This window comes from Salmo salar, chromosome 20, assembly GCF_965601325.2.
Source record: "Salmo salar chromosome 20, fSalSal1, whole genome shotgun sequence".
Classification (NCBI taxonomy): Eukaryota; Metazoa; Chordata; class Actinopteri; order Salmoniformes; family Salmonidae; genus Salmo; species Salmo salar.
Window position 1 is genome coordinate 10,308,503 of NC_138310.1, and position 14,988 is coordinate 10,323,490.

Here is a 14,988-nt window from a genome sequence, read left to right on the forward strand (position 1 = left end):
ACGTTTATCGTGAGTAATTTAGTAAATTCACCGGAAGTGTTCGGTGGGAATGCTAGTCACATGCTAGTCACATGCTAATGTAAAAAGCTGGTTTTTGATATAAATATGAACTTGATTGAACAAAACATGCATGTATTTTATAACATGTCCTAGGGGTGTCATCTGATGAAGATCATCAAAAGGTTAGTGCTGCATTTAGCTGTGGTTTGGGTTTATGTGACATTATATGCTAGCTTGAAAAATGGGTGTCTGATTATTTCTGGCTGGGTACTCTGCTGACATAATCTAATGTTTTGCTTTCGTTGTAAAGCCTTTTTGAAATCGGACAGTGTGGTTAGATTAACGAGAGTCTTGTCTTTAAAATGGTGTAAAATAGTCATATGTTTGAGAAATTGAAGTAATAGCATTTCTAAGGTATTTGAATATCACGCCACGGGATTACACTGGCTGTTGAGTGGGTGGGACGCAAGCGTCCCACCTAGCCCATAGATGTTAACAGGAAAATGACCCAAAACACCTCCAGGCTGTATAAGGGCTATTTGACCAAGAAGGAGAGTGATGGAGTGCTGCATCAGATGACCTGGCCTCCACAATCACCCGACGTCAGAGTGAAAGAAAAGCAGAAAAGCAGCCAACAAGAACTCAGCAGATGTAGGAACTCCTTCAAGACTGTTAGAATAGCATTCCTCATGAAGCTGGTTGAGAGATTTCCAAGAGTGTGCAAAGCTGTCGTCAAGGCAAAGGGTGGCTACTTTTCAGAGTTTTTATGTCTTCACTACTATTCTACAATGTAGAAAATAGTAAAAATAAAGAAAAACCCTTGAATGAGTAGGTGTGTCCAAACTTTAGACTGGTACTGTAGGTCACAATATCAAAATTTCGTTACAATGACTGGTTCGTTAGTGAGATGAGAGCAGGTTCAGTCTCTTGCCAGACAAAATCTACTCTGGCGTGTTTGCACTCAGTAAAGTATATATTTTTTGCTGCTCCTGCACTGCAGTTGTGTTGAGTCATTTGAATAACTTAATTTGTCATTAAGTCTGATTAATTCCGTTAATCTATGAAGTTTAAAGTCATCCAGTAATGTCACTGGGAATCAATTACTCACCATGACAACTGGTGCAGAAAAGACACTGAACTGTCAATACCAGGCATCAACACGCATATGTACATCCATTCATTCACATATTCATACACTATACTACACACACAAACACATCACTGTTCCCATACGTACATCAATACTTCCTATAACATACACGCTAATGTGAGTTGAAAACATCAATGTTTCCATTTCTTTTCCTTGCTAAAGGTCTAGTAAGTCATTGATTTTACGGCTTCCTCCATTGCCTTTCCCTGCTCCTGTAGGCACAGCATGTAACATCAAACGACAAATTTCCATCTATCCACAGCAATAAATTCAACTGAGCTTCATGGTCTGTCTGGGGCCAGTCTAACTACTTGTCTTGTCTCCTGCCCTGGAACTTTTCATTATCATAAGTTGACTATGGCACTACAATACAATAAGGAGAGAATTGAGACATTACATTTACATTTTACATTTAAGTAATTTAGCAGACGCTCTTATCCAGAGCGACTTACAAATTGGTGCATTCACCTTATGATAACCAGTGGAACAACCACTTTACAATAATGCATCTAAATCTTTTAAGGGGGGGGGGGGGGGGGGTAGAAGGATTACTTTATCCTATCCCAGGTATTCCTTAAAGAGGTGGGGTTTCAGGTGTCTCCAGAAGGTGGTGATTGACTCCGCTGTCCTGGCGTCGTGAGGGAGCTTGTTCCACCATTGGGGTGCCAGAGCAGCGAACAGTTTTGACTGTGCTGAGCGGGAACTGTGCTTCCTCAGAGGTAGGGGGGCCAGCAGGCCAGAGGTGGATGAACGCAGTGCCCTTGTTTGGGTGTAGGGCCTGAGACATTGATTCTGTATGTGTGCCATTCAGACGGTAAATGGACAAGACAAAATATTTAAGTGCCTTTGAACAGGATATGGTAGTAGGGGCCAGGCACACCGGTTTGAGTGTGTCAAGAACAGTAACTCTACTAGGTTTTTCACGCTCAACAGTTTCCCATGTGTGTCAAGAATGGGTCCACCACCCAAATGACATCCAGCCATCTTGACTGTGGGAAGCATTGGAGTCAATATGGACCAACATCCCTTGTAGAGCCCATGTTCTGAGGACAAAAGGGGATGAAGCTCAATTTTGGGAAGGTGTTCCTAATGTTTTGTTTACTAAGTGTATAAGTGACAGTTGAGTGCTGAGTCTTTGCTTAATGCCCTGTCTGGAGTCATTGGAGACAATCAGTTACCTTAATGACTACAATTAGGATGACACATGGCTGAAGTGTGACAGCACCAGACTGCAGCCTGTGGTGGATATATAAAATAAGGATCTGCTGGAGTCCAAGTCAAACCTAGATTCTTTATTTCTAAGCTCAGAGAGAATAACAGTGTTACACAGCACAGTAGACAGTCTGAATTTCCTGTTCTTGGGTGGGACTTTATCTATACAAGGACGCAGGTGAAAGCTGGTTTGCAACACAGGATGATAGAACAGGAGATGATAATAGGACAGTTTCACAAGGTTTCACAAGGCTAGTCACATACTCAGTTATGTGGACACATACAATTAAAATGTCCTATTACAAGCCAAAGATAACAGGACTAGAGGAGGACAGAGTCACAGGCACAGCGCAAGAGTTGTGGGTGTTGCCTTCAGGAGTAGTTACGGAAAAGGTTTTTTGAATTTGGGTCATGAGGTTCTGATGGATAAGTTAGGAGGGACATGATGCTTGAAAAATGAAGTTGTGGGTACTATGCCGGCTCTGACACTCGTCAGACGTTGCAGGGCTTGCAAATTATCACGGATTACAAAAGGGAAACCCAGACACCAGCTGCCCAGTGACGTGAGCCTATCAGACAAGCTAAATTCCTTCTATGCTCGCTTTGTAGCAAGTAACACTGAACCATGCAAGAGAGCAGCAGCTGTTTCAGATGCCTCTGTGATCTTGCTCTCCGTAGCCAATAGAGTAAAACCTTTAAACAGATAAACATTCACAAGGCCGCGGGGCCAAACAGATTACCAGGACAGATTACTCAGCTCATGCGCTGACCAGCTGGCAACTGTCTTCACCAACATTTTCAACCTCTCTCTGACTCAGGCTGTAATACCTATATATTTCAAGCAGACCCCAAGAACGCCAAGGTAACATGTCTAAATAGCACTCACATCTGTAGCCATGAAATTTCATTGAAAGGCTGGTCATGACCATGGACCCACTCCAATTCACATACCACCCCACAGATGACACAATCTCTATTGCACTTCACTAAACACCTCCCTCTGCAGCTGAATCCGGGACTTTGTGTTAACAGGATTACAAGATTATGTTATATTAATGAACCAAATGGTTGTTTTATTTCATAGAGTTAACCTGTTGGGGTGTAGGGGGCAGTATTTTCACGGCCGGATGAAAAACATAGCCAATTTAAACAGGTTACAACTCTGTCCCAGAAACTAGAATATGCATATTATTAGTAGATTTGGATAGAAAACACTGAAGTTTCTAAAACTGTTTGAATGGTGTCTGAGTATAACAGAACTCATATGGCAGGCAAAAACCTGAGAAAAATCCAAGCAGGAAGTGGAAAGTCTGAGAATTGTAGTTCTTTTGATTCTCTATCGAAACTACAGTGTCTGTGGGGTGACGTTGCACTTCCTAAGGCTTCCATTGGCTGTCAACAGCCTTCAGAAAGTGGTTTGAGCATTCTCCTGTCACTGGGCAGATAATAGGACCTCAGTCACTGAGTGGACTGCCTGGAGACAAAGGGATTGGATATGCTCGGTCCCGTGAGCACGCCGTTCCTCCTTTTTCTTCTTGAATGAATATGCTATTGTCCGGTTGGAATATTATCGCAATTTTACGTAAAAAATACCATAAAGATTGATTTAAACAGCGTTTGACATGCTTCTAAGTACGGTAATGGAACATTTTGACTTTGTCTCTGGTACCGCTCTCTGGTACCGCGGTATATTATCGCAATTTTACGGAAAAAATACCATGTCTCCTTCCGGAGACACCTGAAACCCCACCTCTTTAAGGAATACCTGGGATAGGATTAAGTAATCCTTCTAACCCCCCCCCCCCCCCACCCCAAAAAATATATAGATGTACTATTGTAAATTGGTTGTTCCACTGGATATCATAAGGTGAATGCACCAATTTGTAAGTCGCTCTGGATAAGAGCATCTGCTAAATGACGTAAATGTAAATGGTATGCCTTTGGATAGTGACCTGAACGCACAAACAAAACGGAGGTATTTGGACATAAATATGGATTATTTCGAACAAAAACAACATTTCTTGTGGAAGTAGCAGTCCTGGGAGTGCATTCTGACGAAGATCAGCAAAAGTAAGACAATATTTCTAATGCTAATTCTGAGTTTAGGTTGCCCCGAACTTGGTGGGTGTCTGTATAGCTTGCTGTGATGGCGAGCTATGTACTCAGAATATTGAAAAATGTGCTTTCTCCGTAAAGCTATTTTAAAATCTGACACAGCGGCTGCATCCAGGAGTAGTCTATCTATAATTCTTTAAATAATTGTTATATATTTTGTCAACGCTAGCGTCCCACGTAGCCCATAGAAGTTAACAGAAGATTATTTTGAAGCTTGGGCTGGCAACTGATTAAGTGATGGCTTGGTGATAAAAAGCCTACAGCTGGCATTCCATAGGTCAGATGTAGTGGGTGTAACCGAGATAGCCTGGCGGAAAAGAACAAAGGCCTCAGTATTCTTAATTATCCTGGCATCTGGGAGACAACACCAGAGGCAGATGACCACAGGATGAACCCAATCTATATGGGTGGGGGGGTTGAACCAGCTATGACTGAGAAATCTTGGTATCAGGTATATAAGTAATAGCATGGTCTGTAAAGGGCAGGCTCTCGGCCCAACATTGACGGTTTCATTATTGCAATAATTAATTGATTTTGAATAAAGAGAATTATTGGAAGAAATGACAGTCTCATTTGAATAGAATATTCCACCACAGCTTCTTGACAGGCCGCCCCCAGGTGGTGAGGGAAAGCAACAACATCTGCCACGCTGTCCCTCAACACGGGGGCCCCTCAGGTGTGCATGCTCAGTCCTCTCCTGTACTCCCTGTTCAACCACGACTGTGTGGACATGCATGACTCCAACACCATCATTAAATTTGCTGTCGACACAACGGTGGTTGGCCTGATCGCTGACAATGATGAGACAGCCCACAGTTGACATACATTTGCTTTACTCATTACATATGTATATACACTGTATTCTATTCTACTGTTTTTAGTCTATGCCACATAGCTCATCCTAACATTTATATATTCCTTAATTCCATTCTTTTACTTTTAGGTTGTGTGTATTGTTGTGAATTGTTAGATATTACTGCACTGTTGGAGCTAGAAACACAAGCATTTCGCTAGACCCACAATAACATTTGATTTGATTTGATTTTTGGGAGGAGGACAGTGACCTGGCAGTGTGGTGCCAGGACAACAACATCTCCCTCTATGTCAACAAGACAAAGGAGCTGATCGTGGTCTACAGGAAATGGATGGCCAAGCACGCCCCCATCCACATCGACGGAGATGTAGTGAAGAGGGTCAAGAGCTTCAAGTTCCTCAGTGTCCACATCACTAAGGAATTATCATGGTCGACACACACCAACAGTCGTAAAGGCGGCACGACAATGCCTCTTCCCCCTCAAGAGGCTGAAAATATTCGGCATGGGCCCTCAGATCCTCAAAAGTTCGACATCTGCATCTTGACTTGCTGCATCAACGCTTGGTATGGCAACTGCTTGGCATCCGCCTGCTAGGCGCTGTGGAGGGTTTGTGCGCGTACAGTCAAGTACATCACTGGGGCCGAACTCCCTGCCATGCAGGACCTTTATACTAGGCGGTGTCAGCCCTAAAAATGTTCAGACTCATAGACTGTTCTCTTTGTTACTGCATGTTAAGTGGTACCAATGCAGCAAGTCGAACCAACAGGACCCTGAACAGCTTCTTCCCCCAAGTCATAATACTAAGACTTAAATAGTTATTTCAGGTAGCTATTGGTTAACTACACTGAACAAAAATATTAACTGAACATGTAACAATTTGAAAGATTTTACTCAGTTACAGGAAATCAGCCAATTGAAATGAATTCATTAGGCACTACTCTATGGATTTCAAATGACTGGGAATACAGATATGAATCTGGTGGTCACAGATTGTTAAAAAAATGTAGGGGCTTGGGTCAGAAAAGCAGTAAGTATCTGGTGTGACCACGATTTGCCTCATGCAGCCCAACACATCTCCATCGAATATAGTTGATCAGGCTTTTGATTATGGCCTGTGAAATATTGTCCCACTCATCTTCAATGGCTGTGCCAAGTTGCTAGATATTGGCGGAAACTATCTATCCAGATCAGCACAAGCTTGCGCAATTGGTGACATGTCTGGAAATTTTCAGCTTCCAGGAATTGTATACAGATCCTTGCGACATGGGGCCATGCATTTTTATGCTGAAACATGAGGTGATGGCAGCGGATGATTGGCATGACAATGGGCTTCAGGATCTCGCCACAATATCTCTGTGCATTGAAATTGCCTTCAAAAAAATCAAATTGTGTTCGTTGTCCGAAGCTGATGCCTGCCCTTACTATAACCCCACCACCACCACCATAGGGCACTCTGTTTACAACATTGACGTCAGCAAACCGCCCACACACACACACGACACCAAACACGCCGTCTGACATCTGCCCGGTACAGTTGAAACAGTGAATCATCCATGAAGAACAAACATCTCCAGCGTGCCAGTGGCCATCAAAGGTGAGCATTTGTCCACTGAAGTTGGTTACGATGCTGAACTGTAGTCATGTCAAGACCCTGGTGAGGAAAACGAGCACACAGATGAGCTTCCTTGAGACAGTTTGTGCCAAAATGTTGCGGTTGTGCAAACCCACAGTTTCATCAGCTGTCCGGGTGGCTGGTCACAGACGATCCTACAGGTGAAGAAGCCAGATGTAGAGGTCCTGGGTTGGCGTGGTCCGACGTGGTCTGCGGTTGTGAGGCCGGTTAGACGTACTGTGAAATTATCTAAAATGAAGTGGCTTATGGTAGTGAAATTAACATTAAATTATCTAGCAACAGCTCTGGTGGACATACCTGCAGTCAGCATGGCAATTGTACACTCTCTCAATACTGTTGTGACAAAACTGTACATTTTAGAGTGTCCCCAGCACAAGTTCTCAAGCTTCTTGATGTGCCACACCTGACAGATGGATGGATAATCTTGGCAAAGGAGAAATACTAATTTTGTGCATACAGATATTTTCTGGGATCTTTTATTTCAGCTCATGAAATATAGGACCAACACTTTACATAGTTAAATATACTGAACAAAAATATCTCCATTGACCATTTTTTTAATAACTCTTTTGACTCATCAAATACACTGCTGCTACAGTTTATTGTCTATCCTGTTACCTAGTAACTTTATTCCAACCAACAGTATATGTACATACAGTTGAAGTCGGAAATTTACATACACTTAGGTTGGAGTCATTAAAACTCGTTTTTTAACCACTCCACAAGTTTCTTGCCAAATAGTTTTGGCAAGTCGGTTAGGACATCTACTTTGTTTACAGACAGATTATTTCACTTATAATTCACTGTATCACAACTCCAGTGGGTCAGAAGTTTACATACACTAAGTTGACTGTGCCTTTAAACAGCTTGGAAAATTCCAGAAAATGATGTCTTGGCTTTAGAAGCTTCTGATAGGCTAATTGACATAATTTGAGTCAATTGGAGGTGTACCTGTGGATGTATTTCAAGGCCTACCTTCAAACTCAGTGCCTCTTTGCTTGACATCTTGGGAAAATCAAAAGAAATCAGCAAAGACCTCAGAAAAAAAATTGTAGACCTCCACAAGTCTGGTTCATCCTTGGGAGCAATTTCCAAACGCCTGAAGGTACCACCTTCATCTGTACAAACAATAGTACGCAAGTATAAACACCATGGGACCACGCAGCCGTCATACCGCTCAGGAAGGAAACGCGTTCTGTCTACTAGAGATGAACGTACTTTGGTGTGAAAACTGCAAATCAATCTCAGGACAACAGCAAAGGACCTTGTGAAGATGCTGGAGGAAACAGGTACAAAACTATCTATATCCACAGTAAAACAAGTCCTTTATCCACAAAACCTGAAAGGCCTCTCAGCAAGGAAGAAGCCACTGCTCCAAAACCGCCATAAAAAAGCCAGACTACGGTTTGCAACTGCACATGGGAACAAAGAACGTATTTTTGGAGCAATGTCCTCTGATCTGATGAAACAAAAATAGAACTGTTTGGCCAAAATGACCATAGTTATGTTTGGAGGAAAAAGGGGAGGCTTGCAAGCCGAAGAACACCATCCCAACCATTGAGCACAGGGGTGGCAGCATCATGTTGTGGGGATGTTTTGATGCAGGAGGGACTGGTGCACTTCACAAAATAGATGGCATCATGAGGAAGGGAAAATGTGGATATACAGCGGGGGAAAAAAGTATTTGATCCCCTACTGATTTTGTATGTTTGCCCACTGACAAAGAAATTATCAGTCTATAATTTTAATGTTAGGATTATTTCAACAGTGAGAGACAGAAAAACAACAAAAATATTGAGAAGAACGCATGTCATAAATTGATTTGCATTTAATGAGGGAAATGCATATTTGACCCCCTCTCAATCAGAAAGATTTCTGTCTCCCAGGTGTCTTTTATATCCGGTTAACGAGCTGAGATTAGGAGCACACTCTTAAAGGGAGTGCTCCTAATCTCAGCTTGTTACCTGTATAAAATACACCTGTTCACAGAAGCAATCAATCAGATTCCAAACTCTCCACCATGGCCAAGACCAAAGAGCTCTCCAAGGATGTCAGGGACAAGATTGTAGACCTACACAAGGCTGGAATGGGCTACAAGACCATCGCCAAGCAGCTTGGTGAGATTTCAATGATTTCAAGGCAGCTGGGACCATAGTCACCAAGAAAACAATTAACACACTGGTAACACACTACGCCGTGAAGGACTGGAATCCTGCAGGTCCACTTGCTGAAGAATACATATACATGCCCGTCTGAAGTTTGCCAATGAACATCCGAATGATTCAGAGGACAACTGGTGAAAGTGTTGTGGTCAGATGAGAGGAAAATGGAGCTCTTTGGCATCAACTCAACTCGCCGTGTTTGGAGGAGGAGGAATGCTGCCTATGACCCCAAGAACACCATCTCCACCGTCAAACATGGAGGTGGAAACATTATGCTTTGGGGGTGTTTTTCTGCTAAGGGGACAGGACAACTTCACCGCATCATTTGACAGGGCCATGTACTCTCAAATCTTGGATGAGAACATCCTTCCCTCAGCCAGGGCATTGAAAATGGGTCGTGAATGGGTATTCCAGCATGACAATGACACAAAACACACGGCCAAGGCAACAAAGGAGTGGCTCAAGAAGAAGACCATTAAGGTCCTGGAGTGGCCTAGCCAATCTCCAGACCTTAATCCCATAGAATATCTGTGGAGGGAGCTGAAGGTTCGAGTTGCCAAACGTCAGCCTCGAAACCTTAATGACTTGGAGAAGATGTGCAAAGATGAGTGGGACAAAATCCCTCCTGAGATGTGTGCAAACATGGTGGCCAACTACAAGAAACGTCTGACCTCTGTGATTGCCAGCAAGGGTTTTGCCACCAAGTACTAAGTCATGTATTGCAGAGGGGTCAAATACTTATTTCCCTCATTAAAATTCAAATCAATTTAGAACATTTTTGACATGCGTTTTTCTGGATTTTTTTGTTGTTAGTCTGTCTGTTCATATAAACCTACCATTAAAATTATAGACTGATCATTTCTTTGTAAGTGGGCAAATGTACAAAATCAGCGGGGGATCAAATACTTTTCCCCCCCACTGTATAGAAGCAACATCTCAAGACAGAAAGTTCAAGCTTGGTCACAAATGGGTCTTCCAAATGGACAATGACCCCAAGCTTACATCCAAAGTTGTGGAAAAATGGCTTAAGGACAACAAATTCAAGGTATTGGAGTGGCCATCACAAAGCCCTGACCTCAATCCCATAGAAAATGTGTGGACAGAACTGAAAAAGCATGTGCGAGCAAGGAGGCCTACAAACCTGACTCAGTTACACCAGCTCTTTCAGGAGGAATGGGCCAAAATTCACCCAATTTATTGTGGGAAGATTCTGGAAGGCTACCCAAAATGTTTGACCCAAGTTAAACAATTTAAAGGCAATGCTACCAAATACTAATTGAGTGTATGTAAACTTCTGACACACTGGGAATGTGATGAATGAAATAAAACATTCTCTCTTATTATTCTGACATTTCACATTCTTAAAATGAAGTGGTGATCCGAACTGACCTAAGACAGGGAATTTGTATTAGGATTAAATGTCAGGAATTGTGAAAAACTGAGTTTAAATGTATTTGGCTTTGGTGTATGCAAACTTCTGACAACTATATCAACCTCAATTACCTCATACCTCTGCACATCGACTCGGTACCCAATGTATAGATGACCCTCGTGAAAATATATTCAAAGCATGTTCCACCAACATGTTTCTGTGCCAATGCACCAAACAACCTAGTAACAAATCATGTCGACTAAAGGCATTCAAATAAAATGGCTTGTTTGTTCAAAATCACAATAATAGACCGTGGCCATCTCAACAAACAGAAAATTCATCCCTGCCTACTAGGTCCGATCTCATTTTGTCAGCTGAGATTTTAGTTGAGCAGTCTCAAAGATATACATTTTTTCATGGTGCACAGGACACCCATCTGATTTGCGCCTGTCTCAGTGGACTAATCCATTGCTGAGTGGACTAACCCATATTCAGCAACCATCACTCCTGTATTCCAATGGCATGTTGTGATAACTAATCCAAGTTTATCATTTTAAAAGGCTAATTGATCATTAGAAAACCCTTTAGCAATTATATTAGCACAGCTGAAAACTGTTGTTCTGATTAAGAAGCAATACAACTGGCCTTCTTTAGAACTTCTTAGGGATAGCCCTCTTTTTTTCAATTTTCACTTAAAATGACATACCCAAATCTAACTGCCTGAAGCTCAAGCCCTGAAGCAAGGATATGAACATTCTTGGTACCATTTGAAAGGAAACACTTTGAAGTTTGTGGAAATGTGAATTGAATGTAGGAGAATATAACACAATAGATCTGGTAGAAGAAAATACAAAGGAAAAAACAACCATTTTTTGTATCACCATCTTTGAAATGCAACCAAAAGGTCCCAGTTCTAGCCACCACTCTGGTTGTAATTCTGATGGTGTCCACAATATGGCAGCAGTGTATGTGCAAAGTTTCAGATGGATAACTTGACGAATGAGCGAACTACATGACAGTTAGTGTGAAGTCACCCAGGCACCTTTGGGCTAATCGTGACGGATACATTTGCATTCATATTCTATTTTTCTGCAAGAATATCGTCAAATCTCTATACTTGAATTTTGATTTAGTTTTTCCAGTATTAGTAGCCATATTACAAGTTCAACATTTGCAAAACAACCAGATTTTATATCTTCATAACTCTGAATATTCTTATAATTGTTGTCCAAAAGAAAAAGGCATGCTGTCGTACAAGGTTAGAAGCTACATTTTGCGACAGATACAGGGTTTCCAGATACTACCGTGAAGTCTAGCTCATTGGCTATCTAGCTAGCTTTACTTGACCCCGATTGGTGCTTATTTGACAAAGTTAGTCATTCAAGTGAAGACCGCCCGTGTCATTCGGCGTGCCATGAAGGCGTCGCTCTCTGACCAAATATGGTGTCCTATAGGATATACTACACCCCTAATGAAATAATGAAGTCTTGTTACCTTCTAGGATCTCTGAGGAATAGATACGAACGTGATTTGACTCGTTCAAACGACATTTAGGGTGACATTTTCACAGATTCCCTTCTTTGCAAATTAAACGAGTGGAAATACAAAATCAATTGTGCATGCTATATGGACCTTTTTAAGATATGAAAAAGGATTTTATCTAACAAAACGACACTTCATGTTATCTCTGGGACCCTTTGGATGTTAAACCAGAGGCAAGATTTCAGAATGTAAGTACACATTTCACCTTCAGAGGTGAATTTATCAATTAAGTAGATAATTAAGATAATTGGGCCTGATGTGACTGTTTTTAGTCTTTGCAGTAATAAAGGCTTTACTTTTCTGTTGTTGATTAGAACAGACTCTATGGTACACTTATCATTTATATAATGTTGTTTACACTGTTCCAAATGGTCAGATGTTTTTTTATATTGTAATCTTCTACAACTAAGTCAAATGTCTTCCATATTGGACTTCCCCTTTTCCTCCTGAGCAACTAGTAAACATTCCCCCATTTCAAATACATTTTTCACCGTAATATCCGGACTATTAAGCGCACCTGAATATAAGCTGCATCCACTGAATTAAAAAAAATATATATATTATTTTGAACATAAATAAGCCGCACATGTCTATGAGCCACAGGTGCCTACCGGTACATTGAAACAAATGAACTTTACACAGGCTTTAACGAAACACGGCTTGTAACAAAAATAAATAGGCTTTAACGAAACACGGCTTGTAACAAAAAAGAAAAAAATAGCAGTAAGCTTTAGTTGTCTTTTTGCAAACTGAGTCAATTCCTCACGCTGCTGTTTCCAACGTCTTATCATCGACTCATTAAGACCAAGCTCCCGTGCAGCAGCTCTATTTCCTTTTCCAACAGCCAGATCAATCGCCTTCAATATGAAAGCTGCATCATATGCATTTCTGTGTCTTTGCCATGATGAGGGTGACAAAATGACTACCGTAATCAGAATGATAGGAAGTTTGAGAGCGCTCGATTTAATCTACACAGTAAACTAAAAAGTTCTTTGACCTTAACCCGTTCGGCAATTTCATTGGTCTAATGAAAGATTCATGCTGCCAAAAAACTGAGCACGTCACAGAATGTTTTTTTTTTTTTTTTAATTGAAAGCAGGAAAAATCCATATATTAGCCGCGTCATTGTTTAAGCCGCGAGGTTCAAAGCCTGGGAAAAAAGTTGCGGCTTATAGTCCGGAATTTACGGTACTACATGATTCCATATGTGAACATATGAATGAACATCCTATAACAACTGACAAAAACACTATTCTTTGGGTTTCAACGTGTAGCATATGTAAAACTTTATAGCCTACTTTTTAATAGTTTTTTAGGCTACTTTCCTAAAACAATAATTGTCTACCTCAAGGTTCAGCTGTCAGAGATTTGAGCACTCAATGTATGAGGGCATTGCATGCATAGGCCTATAGGCTTAGTTGTACACTGTATGATAATATATATACATATAAAAACAATAAGTTTGACAAACCTGTATTTTGGACCACTCCTCCCCCTAAGTAAATTGAAATCTGTCCCTTACTCATTGTGTATTTATTCCTTGAGTTCTTATTATTACTATATTTTTTCCTCTCGGCATTGTTTATGAAGCATGCGACAAATAAAACTGGATTTGATTTGATCCCTTCATGGACCAGAAGCACTGAATATATACAGTATGTCATAAGTTCCTTTATGCAAGTTTCTGCCCCAACAAATAAGTAATTCATTTGGGCCAGGAGTTTTTCATGACCATGTGGCTAGGCTATTACTACAGTCCTCTGTTTTTCCTGGTCATGTGGCCCAGGGAGAAACTCATGTTCCTATGTTTCCTTAGACAAGGGAAGAAGGGGGGTAGCCTCCTACCTGTAGCCACTGGGATTGGTCACTGTGTCCAGACGTCCAGGCATTGACCTTGCCCTGTTTGTCAAGACGGGCCTTGCCGGGCTCCCAGGTGAACATGTCCATGTTGAGTGTTCTGAAGAGGCTGGACGCTGTGACCTGGTAGTCCTGGATGTGGCCAGACTTCATCCCCATGGGCTCAGAGCAGCCTGGAGAAACAAACTAGTTACTGGACACAGTCCTTTTTACAAATGCAAAAAAAACTAAATACACCATTTTATTATATCAATGGTGCCCACTATTGTAATTATTGAGCAACGCAGAAACTGTCCTTCTGTCCTACTACCTAGATTCTGATCTAAAAGGCAACTTCTACCTACAGCTACATGGCGAGCCACCTGTTTGAACCACTAGTCATGATTGTGTTTGAACCCATAATGTCTACGGTCAAGACTTTATAGAACTGGGACCCACCTGTGAGCTCACAGCCGAGCAGCTCCATGCGCAGGGTGCAGTGTCTCCTACAGACCTGGGGGTAGATGCGCACATACTGTGCTTCAATGGGAGGGGTGAAGGAGTTGGCAGAGGGAGCATTGTTCTCCACATTTCCACGGAATATCTGAGTAGGGAAATTATATGAGAGACAAAGGGTTAAAAGGGGATTAGAAGGAGGGAGAAATTTGTTTATCTGTCAATGTAAGAGTCTCTGGCAGTGTCTCTAGTGTCTACTCGCCGCTCAACAAATTGTTGCCATTCAAGGTCAATTAGCTAGAATTATAAGAAAAATAAGCTGGTTATTTATAAGCAATTACGCTGTCATACCGTATAGACTTTAAAAAAAAATACCCCAGAAAGAACTTATATAGTGTTTCAAAAAGCCCTCTGAGGTAGAAGTCTTCACGGATCCACCTGTACGGATCCAGATTTCGAAATACACGTAGCAGCTATGTGTAATTTTAACTGACTTGTCCGAAGAACCCATTCAGATCAGAATGCAGCTGCTGCAGTAGAGAGAGAAATATATTGTATCATTTATGCTGCTATCCTTTGCTTTTCATGAGAGTGGCGCGTGTAGCTTTTTGTTGTTGTTGGCCAATCCTAAGTCAACAAAGCGGCAATAGGATACAGTAATGAGACTCCGTGTGGGACTAAAGTTAGGAGACATC

The 14,988-nt window shown here is 41.5% G+C and overlaps 1 protein-coding gene across 3 annotated transcripts in view; it reads right to left on the reverse strand.

Moving 5' to 3' along the window:
* Nucleotides 1-14,988, reverse strand: part of LOC106580141 (EGF-like repeat and discoidin I-like domain-containing protein 3) — a 314,416-nt gene that overhangs the window by 74,611 nt on the left and 224,817 nt on the right. For all 3 annotated transcript variants that reach the window (XM_014160860.3, XM_014160861.3, XM_014160859.3), the window contains 2 exons: nucleotides 14,297-14,441; nucleotides 13,847-14,031 (listed from right to left, as the gene is read on the reverse strand). In XM_014160860.3, coding sequence (XP_014016335.3) covers nucleotides 13,847-14,031; nucleotides 14,297-14,441 — 330 coding nt within the window. The remainder of the gene's footprint in view (nucleotides 1-13,846; nucleotides 14,032-14,296; nucleotides 14,442-14,988) is intronic.